This window comes from Condylura cristata, unplaced genomic scaffold (assembly GCF_000260355.1).
Source record: "Condylura cristata isolate star-nosed mole 26May11 unplaced genomic scaffold, ConCri1.0 scaffold00010, whole genome shotgun sequence".
Classification (NCBI taxonomy): domain Eukaryota; kingdom Metazoa; phylum Chordata; class Mammalia; order Eulipotyphla; family Talpidae; genus Condylura; species Condylura cristata.
In genome coordinates, this window is record NW_004567111.1 from 57,058,394 (window position 1) to 57,072,902 (window position 14,509).

The following is a 14,509-nucleotide window of genomic DNA, read 5'->3' on the forward strand; positions in this document are numbered from 1 at the left end:
CACAGTGGGTGAAAGATAACCAAATCGTACAATGAGAATATTCCCATTATAAAAGGTAGATTTGGTTCAGCAGAATATTATCTATATAAGAAAGACTTAAGCAAAAGGAAATTTTATAAATGTGGACAGACTTTAGAAGTCGTTATGTTAATAGAGAAGCCTGACTGATTAATATATTACATAGTTATGTAAATTCCAAACACTTACTGTTAACTAATTTTCCTGTTTTAATGGTGATTTAGTATACCTGTGTAGAATTATCTGATATTTCAGTCTTAAAAAATTATTACTACAAATCAGTTTTTAATTACCAGGGCTGAATAATCTAGAAATTATCTGAACATGATTAAGTTAAATATAGTGGTATATTTTGGAATAGAAGACATTATGTTAGCTATGTTTAAAAAAATTAATACACACAAAAAAATCTGTTATAAGCAATTTTAAAGACTTTTGACTCAGATCTTGCCAGGACTTTCTTCCATTTTCCTGAAACTATTTTAAGTATTTACTATGAGATTTCACACTATAACTTTTTTTTAAAAAATCAAGTAAGAATTTGTCCTCTTGTTGCCCTCAAAAGTGTAAATGTTTTCCTTTCTAGGTAGAAGGATTGCTATTGATCAAGCTTGCTTATTAAACAAGTGTACTCTGTTTGTTTGTTTTTTTAACTCTCAAGGCACCGCCTTCCATGGTCAATAATGAACAGCGCCAGCATGCAGAGCACATATTCTTATCATTTAGAAAATCAAAATCACCCTTTGCAGTTTGCAAACATATTTTGGGTAAGTATTCACTTTTACAATTTTTTGCTTAATCATATACAGTTATTCTATCTGAAACAGTAGATATTTTAAGTTGCATTTAAAATAATCAGGTTTATATGATGAAAACTTTCCATTAATAATCATTCTATTGCAGTGACTTAAAAAATTGTGTGCGAAGCCAGATAGAAACTTTGTTTTTAACTTTGGATTTCACCCCACGTCCCCAAAGGAAGTGTTTATTTAATAAATTGTTGTTTTTTAATTGACCATAACATGAAGACTGTTAAATGGTAGGGGGGAAAGCTAACATTTCTTCAATTATTTTCAAGTGTGATTTCTTTTATTATAAAAAATGTGCTAAAATGTATCTTATCCCAATATTTTTAAAGTATGATTGCTTTAGGAATTCCTGTAGTTTCAGGGTTTTTTTTTTTTCCATAATTTTTTTAAAACCATAGTTTGTACTTATGAATATTGTCAGTTCTATGTAGGTTGTCACTGTATATTTTAATGAATCATGGATTTTTACTTTTGTAAAAAATATTTTGAGTACTTGGTGATCTATTTTCAAAAATAATTTCTTTTAAAAATAATCACAGAAGCTACAACTCTTTTCCAAAGATAGCATTTTCTGATATATATAGCATCTTGCCTCTTACTTTGTTATAGCAGTAAGATTTTATTATTTATATTTTATAACTTGATTATAGTTGACTGTTTTTTCTTGATTAGGGCCTTTTTGGTAACCCATGTTTAAGATTCTGAGTAGTTCTTTGAGTTATCTGTGACCACAGAATTACTGGGAACTGAAATATTTATAACCTTTTATTAATGTCCTTTTTTGGTAAGACTTACCAGTTAGCTTCCAGGTTGAAATAACCTACAATTAGAGTTAGTTGTTAAAAATGCTTTACATATATGGGCTTATAATGAGAGTTGTTAGCTTGGAGTGGGAGGATTACTGGTTTAGACATGAGACCCAGAGGTGCCTGCTGCTAGATGTCAGCTTGAGGAAGTTGCTTACACCTGTGAAATGGAAATAATGATAGCATTTTCTTTAATGGACTTGGCTATCTTAACTTATTAAAGGCACAAATACAGTAGCATAAAAACCATTTGAAAAAAGTAAGGTTACCACTTAGACCCCTCAGCTCACCTTTAGAAATATAAGATTAGAAAATATTCTGTTGTCTGTTTGCAAGGAGTTAGCACTGGTGATGAAGGTGCTCTGTCTCACTTAGGAATTAGATCTTATTAGAAAACAGTTTTATTAACCACCCTTTAATTTAAAAAATGAAGCAGTTTTGAAGTTTTATTTTTTGGAGTGTCCAGGCTATATACTTGAATGGATTTATTTCTGTCACAAAATTTTTTTCTTATACCTGCAGAGAATATTTAACTCACTGTTGAAGCAAAATTAAGTGTTACTATTAATTTGAGGGAGCCACACTTCATCCTTACTGCCTTGAAATTGCTTGGCATTAATAGATTTAGGTACATAGATTTATTTTAGATGAACAGATTTAGAAAATAATTGTGTTAAACTAGTAACCTAAAATAATTTCAATCTGGATTTCATGGCATATGCCTTAACTAGAATTTCATCAGTGTTTCATCTGACTTTCTATTATAACTCAGTTGTCTTTCTGTACTAGTTGGGAAATAATTCATCTAAGTTATAAGTATTTTACTAAAAAGTGTATTTGTTTATATCATTCTTTTTTAAGAGAATGTATATTTTATGAAGTAGTATTGTTTTGTTATGATTTGAGCTTGTTTAGAAATACTTTTGTTTTCCCCATAAAAATTCCTGAAGAGTAGAATTACTAGTTCCAGCCATGCTTTTAAAATTAGTTTGGGTTTGAGATATTAACTATTTAAAAGGTTGAGTGCATGTATTACAAGCATAATCATTAATGTACTGCAAACCCCTGTGTTACATTAATGTTTACATCTAAACTTCACAGAAGATCTTTTAACTCCTTAGTTGCCACCAGCACAGTGGTTAATTCCTCTAAGAAGACTTCTCATAGAAGTGGCAGTCAATCACAATTCAGAATTTTCACATTCTTACTTAGGGATTGTCATTTTTATAGAACGTCTGGGTAATATTATTGAATAAAGGGAAGACTTTCTCTTTGATACTTCCCCTTTCTGGCCTCTTAAAATTCTTCCGTCTTCTAACTTAAGTTTTACTATATTTGTCAGTTTTCCTCATAACGCTTATCTTAACTTTTTGTTTTCATTCTCGTTTCTTTTTTTTTCCTGTTTGGGTGCTCTTTTCTGTGTTCACGCACGTGTGTGTATGTGTGTGTGTGTGCATGTTGCATGCTTGTGCATTGTGTCAGAGCAACACTTTTGCACTTGTCACTTCAGAAGTCTTTGGCACATAGGCATTTGCTAGTTTTATAGGGTTAACTGTTTCTTCAAAATATCCATGAGTTCTGTCTTGTTAAAGACATAACACCAAAAAACAGTGAGGATTTGGTTCAGTGCTCTGGTCCTGACTTACTCTTTCTCAGGAAGAAATGGATTTTTTTTTTCATTTCTTATCTCAGAAGTACCTGAAATAAAATGACTTGAGACTTCCTAGTATGTGTGCTTTGTATCATCAAGCAGATTTTTTTCACTTTCCTTGCCTGTGCTTTGGATAGAAATCAAGATCAGAGAGGCAATGGTGCTTGACTAAAAGGGTTCTCTTTTTCTTCAAAAAATTTCTTTTGATCAGAATGTAGGGTTTTTTTTCTTTATTGACTTCACTTGATCTTTGTCTTCATGGCTTTGCCTAGTCAAATGGCTGACAAGATACAAATGAATTTTATTTATATTGTTAGTAAAGTTACTATGGTAGTAAGTGAAAGCGTCCTGGTAAAGTGGATGTAAATAATTTATCATCTAGACAGGGTCCTAATCAGTGGAAAATCATCCTAAAAGTATTAGAAATTCCAGGTAAATTGTGATTGTGAGTTCTTCATGAAGACTTTGCAGTTTCAAGCCTCATTATGGGACAAAGCAAGAATAAGGTTCATTTGTACATTGAAGCTTATGCTCATAAGCTTCTAGATTTCATTCTACCATCTTTTGCACATTTACATTATATGTAAGTGCAGTTTATTGAGAAAGTATAGTAAGGTTAGTGCAATTTATTGAGAAAGTATAATAAGGTTAGAGAAATTCTTCCTTGAAATTTGGGGCTTAGCTTTGGAGATACAGAGACATCAAAGAAAATGAGAAAGTTTGAAAACTATTGAATATCATTCACCTTCTGTAATTGTCCCGCAGTCCATCCTTCACCCCATACCCTGACCCTACACCTAGAAAAAAAAGGCTAGATATAATCACAAATAGAAATAAGCATGTTTTATTGCTCATGTAAACCAGAAGGTACTTGTTTTGGGTGTCTTTGGCATATGTATTTAGGGATGGATTAATATTGTTCAAGAAACATTCACCAGACATGTGATCTTTAATGTCCTCTCTTAATCTCTTGATATACCTGTTTCTTCCAACTGTAAAATGCAAGAGTTGAATTAGATGATCTTTTAATTTCTTTTTCTAAAATTCTATGAATCCTTGAGATTTTGCTTCTTTGTTAAAACCCATGATTAAGATTTTGAGATTTTTGTCCTTAAGGTTTTTACTAATATAGCAGAAAATGAAGACAGGCAAACAGCCATCATTTTCTTTTAAGAAGAGGTTTATAATAAGTTTATTTGCATTATCTTTATGAAGCAGTACCAGATTTCTTTTTAGGTAATCTAAATAGATAAAACTGGTTTCTGTTTCATATCCTCTTTGAATAAAACACTTTTTTCCCCTCCTGAAACATTTAAACACATCTTTTAATAATAGGTTTACATTTTTGGATGCTGTTTATTGATTGATTATATTTTGAGGTTTCTAAGTTTTGATCTAATTATCTCGGCTCATGTTAAGATAGCATGGAAAACTCGAGCTAAAAAATAAAGATTCAATTAGCTCCTCTTAGTTTTGGTATGTTCAAAATTTCTGTGTAGTAGTCTAATGTTATAGGAATTTATGTAGAACATACCTTTCCTTGAACATTATTTTCAGTAATTGTGTCAAGGTCACTTTCAAGTTTTTAAATAACCTGACCTTAACTAGGAGAGAAAATGATGTGCCTGAATATATCTTCATGCTCTTCTGGATAAATTCTTGAAGGTGCCCTTTCTATACCTAGAGTTAATTTCTCATGACTTTCAGAAACTTGTATCTAGTGATCTTGGCAAATAACCTAGAGTCTAATCATAAACTTTTCATGGATTTCACATTACGGTTATTTTTCAGAGCTTCAAAAAATTTCTACTTTTTCTTGACTTCATTTTGACTATTTCTCCCTTTTGATAATGCTGTTTGGAAACTGTAGTGGTATTGGTGAATAAAAGAAAAAATAGAAAATTAATACAAATTATTTCCTAGGTATGTTAATTTTCTATTTTTTCCCCTTCTGATTTAGTTTTTAGTTCAGGTACTATATCTTGATAGTAAAGCTGGATCTTTCTAAGTGTAGTTTTGAGATTTACTCAGTTTGATCAGTATTGCAATCAGAAAATTCATAAGAACTTCTCACCTTGTGTAATGTGACTTTTTATATAAGTAATTTTGAGGAATATAATTTAAGCATGCTTGTCTTTATTTCTGAACTTGCTATTGAGGATGGGTCATCCTGCTGAGACTTTAAAAAACTGAATTTTTTTAACAGCATGACTCATCACAAATAGTAATGTTCAAAGACTAGTTTATTAAGATGTCTTCCAGATTTATATACAAAGTTCTATTTTGCACAGGGTGAGAATCTCTTAGGAAATTTTCTGATTGCTTTATATTTTTTATTTTTATTTTTTTTAAAGCTGTGTTATTTTTTAGTTCTTCATGCTTTGGAAGTAACAGTTGAAGAGAGGTGAGGAAAGTTTGTGAAAATTGTGATCGGTGATTAGCTGCCACCTGCCTGAGGTGTCTTCTGAGAGGAACTAACCTCTTTGTGGTGCTAGAGCAAGGTCACTGGATAAAAAAAAGAACAGGTAACCATCTTATTCCTTGTCTGAAAAGTTCTGTTTTAAAATTAATACGTGAAGAATGTTCGAGGGAAGATGAACTACTGTTTAAAGGAAGTTTCTAATTTTCTCCTCAGAAACAAGTAAAGTAGATTATGTCCTCTTTCAAGCTGCCACAGCCATAATGGAAGCAGTTGTCCGAGAGTGGATTCTTTTGGAAAAAGGTAGCATCGAGTCACTGCGAACATTCCTATTAACCTATGTCTTACAGAGGCCTAAGTAAGTACACAAAAGAGTTACTGCTAAAATCCTATTGCTGAGCTTACCCATTTTTAGCGTTTTGGTTTGTGTATTTTCCTTTATTTTTTAATGATAGTTATAGTTAAGCTCTGTGTGGGGCTCATATTTTAAAAACTCATACATGTATTATGGTTTGTATTGGTACTTAAAGAAAGAATACATTTTATTTAAGCTCATGATACTAAGTTTTGCTTTGAGATTATTTTAGTTGGTGTTAAATTATGTTTGTTATTGCTGAGTATTGAAGATACTGCTTATAAATAGAAGTTGATCTTTCACTGAGTTGAAAATCCCTATACTTGTTCTTCATTTGGTGTTTAGTTAGTATTAGAAGGTATAGGTGAGTATTCCAATCAGGGGTGATTGAGGGTTTCATTAACCATTACATAAGTAAATATTATGTATGTATGAACAAGAGTGTGCATTAAAAGACTGTAGAAGAAAAAGTATTATATTTTTTAATAGTCTTCTTTGGAGAGGGAATCACAGTAAATAAATATTATACTATGACCCTCCCTTGTGGTGCAGTGGGTTAAAGCCCAGCACTATGAAGCTAGCTGGGACCACTGTGGCATGGTTTGAGTCCCTAGCAGGGAGGTGACCCACATGACGTGCCAGACCTCTCCTGATCCCTGCTACCTTTGCAGTGTGTTCCAGTGGATCTGCCTATTCTGCTCTCCACTCTGTTTCTGGTGAATCTTCTTACCTCCACACCTCTGGCCTGTACCCTGGTTCTTGTAAGCATAAATAAATAAATCTTTAAAATATATATATTGTACTCATTGTATTATTTAAACAATTTAAAGAGTATATTTATAGCTTTAATTTTTTTTTTTGTTACATGAGAAAAATTAGTTACAACTTTTGGGGTAGAAATTCACTGATGACTTATTTATATATTTTATTTTTTTTATAATAGTTTACTTTTACATCATTTTGTACATTTTTTTTTCATCTCAGTTGTAATACCCATGAGTCTTAATATATTTTAGTGTCTCCCAAATATAAAGTTTTACTTCAGAATGTATATTGCACGTTGTATGTGCTGTTTTTATAAATGATCATTTTTTAAAAAGATTTTATGAGGTATACAGAGGTGAAGGGGCTGTGAGAGGAGTCACTAGAGACAGAGTGGGGAACAGAGCAGGCAGATTGACAAAGTACACTGCTGAGGGGAGCAGTGGGTGAGACAGGAAAGGTCTGCCACGCCATGTGGATCACCTCTGGGGTGGGGATGGAAATCACATTGAGGCGGCCATGGCTTGGCTTAGCTTTGCAGTGCAGCGCCAACCTGCTGCATCACCAGGGAGGGGCCAGTGAACATTTTGTATAGTTGTTCATTCTCAAATTCAGTGAAGAAAGTGATGGTTGTGTAGTCAGAAATGCTTATAATTAGGAATGGCAGTTGATTGCAATAAATGTGCATGAAATTTTAAAAATAACTAGAGCTTACTGTCAGACCTTTGTTCCTTCTAACTGTTCACTAATAGTCTCTCATTTCATAATATTTAATAATTACTGGCATGACTTTAGCACTCAGTTAATTGCTAACTGCTTTACTTATAGGAACATGTATGCAGAAGAAACTGTTTTACTTAACCTGTTAGCGTTACAGGTTAAATAGGTAGTGTGTTTTGTATGTGAGTGACTTTCCCCCTTTCCTTTTAATAGAATAAGGGACATTTACAATGACTTCAAATCTTTCTTTTCTCCTTCGTGCTGGTTTTTTATTTATTTAAATTTTAATTTGTTATTTGATGAGGCCATATGGGTATGGTACTAGCTTTCCCTTGGAGCATTTATATTACCTACAGCATGGGAACCACTGGATGTGGGGCTTAAGACTTAATGTGACAAGTTTTGATTGTGTGTATATTTTTGATTTATTGTATTGCTCTTTTCCAAAATAATCTCAAGTAATTTTGATTAGCTCAGAGACTATTTGAGTTGATTTTAAATTTGCACATTGACATAGCTCACTTATATATGTTCTTCCAAACTCTTGCTTTGAAAAAGTACAAAGTTTTCAGCCAGGTCAAAAGAATGGTACAATGAATGTGCACATTCTTTCTCTCTATTACATGTCCAGTTAACATTTTGTCACATTTTCTGTCTCTCATTATATGTGTGCTTTCCTCTGGAACCATGTAAAAGTATGCCATAGAATCATGAAGCTCATCCTTAAATACTTCAGCATGTCTTAACTTACTAGCATAATCTGAATATTTTTGATATAATCAATGTAGTTATAGTTTCTATATAATTCCAACTTCATGATTTCCCCCATTGTCTGAATAATGTTATTTATATTCTTTTCACAGGTTTTTTTTTTTTTTGCTCCATGATTTAGTAGATTATATGTTTGGTTGTCAAGTCTCTTTAGACTCTTAATCTAGAATAGTTCTGCTCTTTGTTTTTTAAAACAGCCATTTTATGTTATGTAATATCTTATAATACGATTCAGAGTCAAGTTAAAACTTTAGATACACTGCATAGGTCAAATACTACAGGTTATGTAGTATAGAATACTGTATAATGTGAACTTCCTATACACGTACAGAATAGCAAGAGACTTGAAAGAGTCCCTTTTTAAAGGAGAAAGTGTAACATAGTGATTGAGAAGGGACTGAGACCCCAATTTTTGCCACTTATTAACTCTGACTTAATCTCTATATATTAATTTTCTGAATATTAAGTAGATTGAGTAATAATTCTCAGAAGGTTTGTGAGGCTTGCATAATTTTTGAGATGTTAATTTGCATATCATAAACATTTAATAAATGTTAGCTGTTATTTTCCTTATGATATGTAATTCTTGCCAATAGAGATAGTTAAAGCTAGTTTTATGTTTAATAGTAGTATCTTATACATTTTCTAGTAGTCAGTCTGTTGTGTTGCCCCCCCCCACAGTATAAGTTTCCTTTCGTCCACTGATAACTTCCACATTATAGAATGTCTGCATTTATTTGCTTGATTAATGCTTTATATTTATGTTTTGAAGAGATCATTTTCAATGAAGTCTTGATACAGGGAGACATGGTCTTTCATTTGAATAGGTGTTTAAAATTACCTCTTATGTGGCATGTATTATACTTTGTCATAGGACAACAGTAGCATTATACTTAGTGTGGCCACTGGAAGATAAAATTAAACTCATTGTAACAATACTTCTTCTTACATGAGGTATCAGAGAGCCATCATCAGTCATGACCAGTTGCATGTAGAGGAGCTGTTCACAAAATGCTTTCTGGAGAAAATGGCATCACAGTCTTGGCAGGGAGGTTTAGAAGTTCAGAGTCCTGAGTGCATGAGTCTTGTGCCAGCAACTGAAAGTAATTCAGTGCATCTGTAGTTTTGACTATATGTGGAGGGGGTGAGATGGGAGAGGTGAGCTGGTATCTAGCTCTCCTCTTTTATGTCTTCGGTACACCATAAATGATGTACCGAATCATTTATGTCCAGTAGGGACACTTTTCAGAATAAAAGAAGGGCTGTTAGTATTTATAGTTGGAAAACATGAGTGTCCTAGGAAAGCTGGGATGGATCCTACTATTTATAAGCCCCGTTAAAGGATTTCAGTTCATGCTAAGATCTCATGGCTGTTTTATCCTTTTGGCTTCTAGAGGCTGGGTTATAAAGGTTTTTTTTTTTTTAATCTTATCTTTAAGAAATGGTTTTGAAAAGGCAGTTAAGTCTCTATCCTCTCTAGCCTAATGGGCTTTTTAAATAGAGGCCAACACTTGAAATTTTGTGCTTCTGCTACCACACTGAAGAACAGAACTTAAATATGAAAATTTAAAAAAAAAAGTTTTTGGAGAATTTGTGTCTCCAAATTGTAGTGTTTCCAAATTGTATCTTGGATAGCTAGCATGTTGCGTTTTCACATTAAAAGGAATGAATTTAAGATAACTGTACTGGTTTTAGATGGTTATCAGATTAGAATTTATCTCCTAATCACAGGGATCTTAATCTGGTTGTCAGTGAACTGACTTAGTCTACTGAACACTGTTTGAAGCAGTTAATACTAATATAGTAGACAGTATGTGCTGGGAACGGTTGTAAGAATTTTTCGTACTTGTTATCTATGCATTGCCAGTAGGTCTTACACTTACTCAGATGTAAATGCTGTTATTATTAATTTCAGGCATTGTGAGAACTTTGGAAATATCTTTATATTAGGTTCATGTAAACGTTTTCACACTGAATTTTTGTTTTACAGCCTCCAAAAGTATGTTCGGGAACAGATTCTATTAGCAGTAGCAGTAATTGTAAAACGAGGATCATTAGATAAATCAATTGACTGCAAAAGCATTTTTCATGAAGTGAGCCAGTTGATAAGTAGTGGCAATCCTACTGTGGTAAGTACACTATTTATATTTACGGATATTTCAAGTTTTTATTTTGTATTATATAAATGCCATTATAACGGCTGCATTGGATATCTACATAGAAGGACAAGTACATAGTTCAAGAATAAAGCAATTTTCACTTGTTTGTGTTTCTAGTTCTTACATTTATATACCATAGCTATAGTATACTTAACTTTTTCTTTTGATTCTTTTTCTTCATATTGCCATAGTTAATAATTACTAATGATATAAAATATAATTTAAGAAAACCTAATTTTAACTACTTCCCTCTTATTAGACATTTTCTCCCATTTTAAATAAAACTAACACCGACTAGTGATAATAGAACTGTTTGAAAAATATATAGCTTATGTACCAAGAACAGTAAATGTTGTACTAACAGTTCAAGTCATACTGTGACTTCTAGGTATAAATGTCATGTGAATGAATTTGACAACCACTGTTTTTGACTGATTTACTTTGAAGTAGCCTGAATTTTGTTTCTCCCTTTTCAGAACTGTAATTGTACCCAGACAATGTTTGCTTGCAGGTACTCTATCAAAGCAGTAGGAGTTGGAATTGTTATTAGTGATCAGCTGTGATCCTTGATTAGAACTGACGTTTAATTCATACAGAATTGGGATTGGTAATATTTGACTGTTGGGATTCTTGCATATAAATCTTTAATTTGGATAGCTTATTTTTTCAACTTCTTTCATTAACCAATTAGATGATACCTATGTATTCAACTCTGTGAATAACGGTATTTTCAATGGGCCCTCAGTGAGTAAATGGTGTGATTTTAATCAATTATTTGGTCTTGCTTAGGAGATGTGGGCACATTTTAGGAGGGCTAAATATCTGCACAGTGTCTTAGATCTTACTCCTCCTCACTTCTTCCTGTATACAGATGTCTGTTCACCTTCTTCCTCTAGCTGTTTACTTTCTACACCTCTGGGACTCTGAGGCTGATAATATCATGCTCTTGGTTAAAAGAATGTTTTTTGTTATCCCTTTGGAATTCTCTAGTGGTTGTGTATTTTTTTTTCTCCTTCTCAACTTTATTTATTTATTTTGAGACTTATTTATTTATGTATACAAGAACTAGGTTATAGGTGAGAGGTACAGGGGAGTGAGTTAGAGGATTCACCAGAGACAGAGTGGGGAGCAGAACAGGCAGATTGGCTGAAATACACTGCTGAGGGGAGCACTGATCAAGACAGGAGGGGTCTGCCACGCCCTTTGGGTCACCTCCCTGGCCAAGGATCAAAATAGTGCTATAGTATCTGCTGATAGCTTCATAGTGCTGCACTTTAATCCATTGTGCCACTAGGGAGCGCCCTCCTTTTCAACTTTATTCAGGAATAATTTACATTCATTAATGTATCCATTTAAAAATATGAGTTGTGATCATTGTCTATACAATGAACTACCACAGTTGAGATCCCAAACATTTTTATTTTTATCTCAAATTTTGATTCTGTGTCTATTGTGTTCTAAGCCATTTTTCTTATATAATAGTTTATTTTAACAACATGTACTTTTTTTTTTTCATCTCAATTGTAATTCCCTGTGGGTTTCCCATCACTGAGTCACCCGTGTACCATCATCATATTCCCATGCACTTCCCTCCCCTGTTTTTGATTCCATTCCCCACTTCACCCCCACAAAATGTCTCCGGTATATGGCTGTTCATTATTCTTACTATTTTCTCGCCTGGTCCATTATACACCTCTATGAGTGAAACCAACCAGTATTTTTCTTTTTCTTTCTGGCTTATCTCACTAAACATGATCTTTTCCAGCTCCATCCAAGTTGCTGCAAAACACGTGTTTCTTTTTTTGGTTACTGAGTAATATTCCATTGTATATATGTACCACATCTTTTTTATCCAGTCATCTACTTTTGGGCATTTGGGCTGCTTCCATGTTTTTCCAATTGTAAATAAAGCAGCAATAAACATGGGGGTACAGGTATGTTTTTCAATCAGTGTTTTTGTATCTTTTGGGTAGATAACTAGGAGTGGGATTGCTGGGTCGTAGGGAAGCTCCATGTTTAGCAGTTTGAGGAACCTCCAAACAGTTTTCCATTGTGGTTATACTAGTTTGCATTCCCACCAGCAGTGCAGGAGAGTTCCTCTAAACCATTTTTATAGCAGATTTCCTTTGTTGATGAAAATGTTCTATTTCTGCTTTTTAGTGTATAGCCACTACACTAACCACTTGTTTCTTTTGAGCATTGAAATGTGGAAGGAAGGTATCACTGAGGAACTGAAGTTTAATATTATTTAATTTAAATTCAAACAGCCACATACAGCTAGTGGTAGCTGTACTGGACTAGTCGAATTTCATGTGCTTTTCATTTTAGTATTAAAAATTTAATTTTTTATATGAAACTAACCACTTCAAAATGTACATCTTTGAATCATTACATTTATGAATCATTGTAGTTTTGTTTTAGATAGTGGGAAGTTCTCTTGAAAATAGTACACAAATAAGATTCCATAAAAAATACTGAGGTAGTGAAATAAATCAAAAGGAAAAGGAGAAATAACACATTGCTTCACTTACAGAGGAACATAAGGAAGCCATACAAGGGATCAAAAGAAAAAAAGAAAGACAAAACTAGCAGTGAAACTATAAATCCAAGACATTCATCATGGGAGGGGGAGGAAGAGGGAGCAAGCAAGAGGAAAGAGAACACAAAATACTCTGTGATGGTTCATAGGTGACTTTGTGGTGGGAATTTTATGGGAATTACATCTGAGAGGAAAAATCAAACATTGTACAAAATAACCAACAATGTAAAAAATACATATAAAATTAATAAAAAATACTAGGGTAAACTGATTGATTAGGAAGCTGCTTTTTGCTTATGTACTCAAAATCTGTTGGCAAATGTGGTTTCCATTTTTTTTTTAAAGATTTATTTATTTATGCATGCAGAACTGGGGTACAGGCCAGAGGGCAGGGGTGGTGAGAGGATTCAACAGAGACAGAGTGGGGAGCAGAACAGGCCGACTAATGAAGTATACTGCTGAGGGGAGCAGAGGGCAGGTCAGGAGAAGTCTGCCACACTATGTGGATCACCGCTGGTTGGGGATCGAACTCATGCCGAAGTGGCTTTAACTTCTTAGTGCTGTGCTTTAATCTGCTGTGCCACCAGGGAGGGCCTGGTTCCCATTTTTGATGAAGAGCTTTACTCTTGAGATACTGATATTCAGTACTATCAATATTAGTTACATAACATTAAACTTATTATTTATGTAGATTCTCATTAGCATTTGCTGCCTAGCTGACGGCTACATGCATGATTCAGTGGTTTTCATCGCTGATGTTTTTGAAGGAAAGCTAATACTGGATGTAACTAGCCAGAAATAGTAGGGAGGTTTGGAGCTAAAGCTGCCGCTTGAAACTAACCAAGTCCCAAGTCCCTTCTACCCTGCATCTGGTTACTTTTCATTTTTTTGATAGGCTTAAGGCCATGTTTCATCAGCGAGAGTAAAGGAGTCCTCCTTATTTTCGATATTTAAACCTATACTTAAACTTTAATAACCTAATCAGTAATTTTGCGATCTGTATACTTGTGACTAATGTCTTTTCTCTTGTTAGTTTGGTCATCCCATTGACTGTGTTTTTGGTATTAAGGAAGTATTTCTGCAGCCCTCATTCCCTCTACAGGCAGCTTCTTCACACTTGAGTGCTGGAGACAAAGGATCACACATACTAGGAATTGTGTACTCTGCCTCCTTTCCCCATAAGAAATTAGACAAAAAGTAGTCTCAGTGCAACCCCGACAAGTGAATATTTTGGAGTCACTGAAATAACTAATGTTCTGAGAATGACTGGAAAAGATATAACTGTTCAGAGAAGATGTTGCTCTATTTATAGTACTTCCACTTAAGAGCATAGTGGGTAATTTAATGTCGTCATGAAATATTCCAAAACAGAGAGGCTTAAAAGTTGAACTAGAGGGCAGAGGTGCATAGACGGTGAGAGGATTCACTAGAGACAGAGTGGGGAGCAGAACAGGCCGACTGACAAGTACACTGCTGAGGGGAGTAGCAGGCGGTTCCAAG

General features: G+C 33.7%; 1 protein-coding gene across 1 annotated transcript in view; it reads left to right on the plus strand.

The window, feature by feature from the left end:
* The window catches only part of XPO4 (exportin 4), a 95,960-nt gene that overhangs the window by 13,953 nt on the left and 67,498 nt on the right, over positions 1 to 14,509 (plus strand). Inside the window, exons 2-4 of the mRNA XM_004680267.2 lie at positions 680 to 785; positions 5,920 to 6,061; positions 10,302 to 10,440. Of these exons, the coding sequence (XP_004680324.1) occupies positions 680 to 785; positions 5,920 to 6,061; positions 10,302 to 10,440 (387 nt within the window). The remainder of the gene's footprint in view (positions 1 to 679; positions 786 to 5,919; positions 6,062 to 10,301; positions 10,441 to 14,509) is intronic.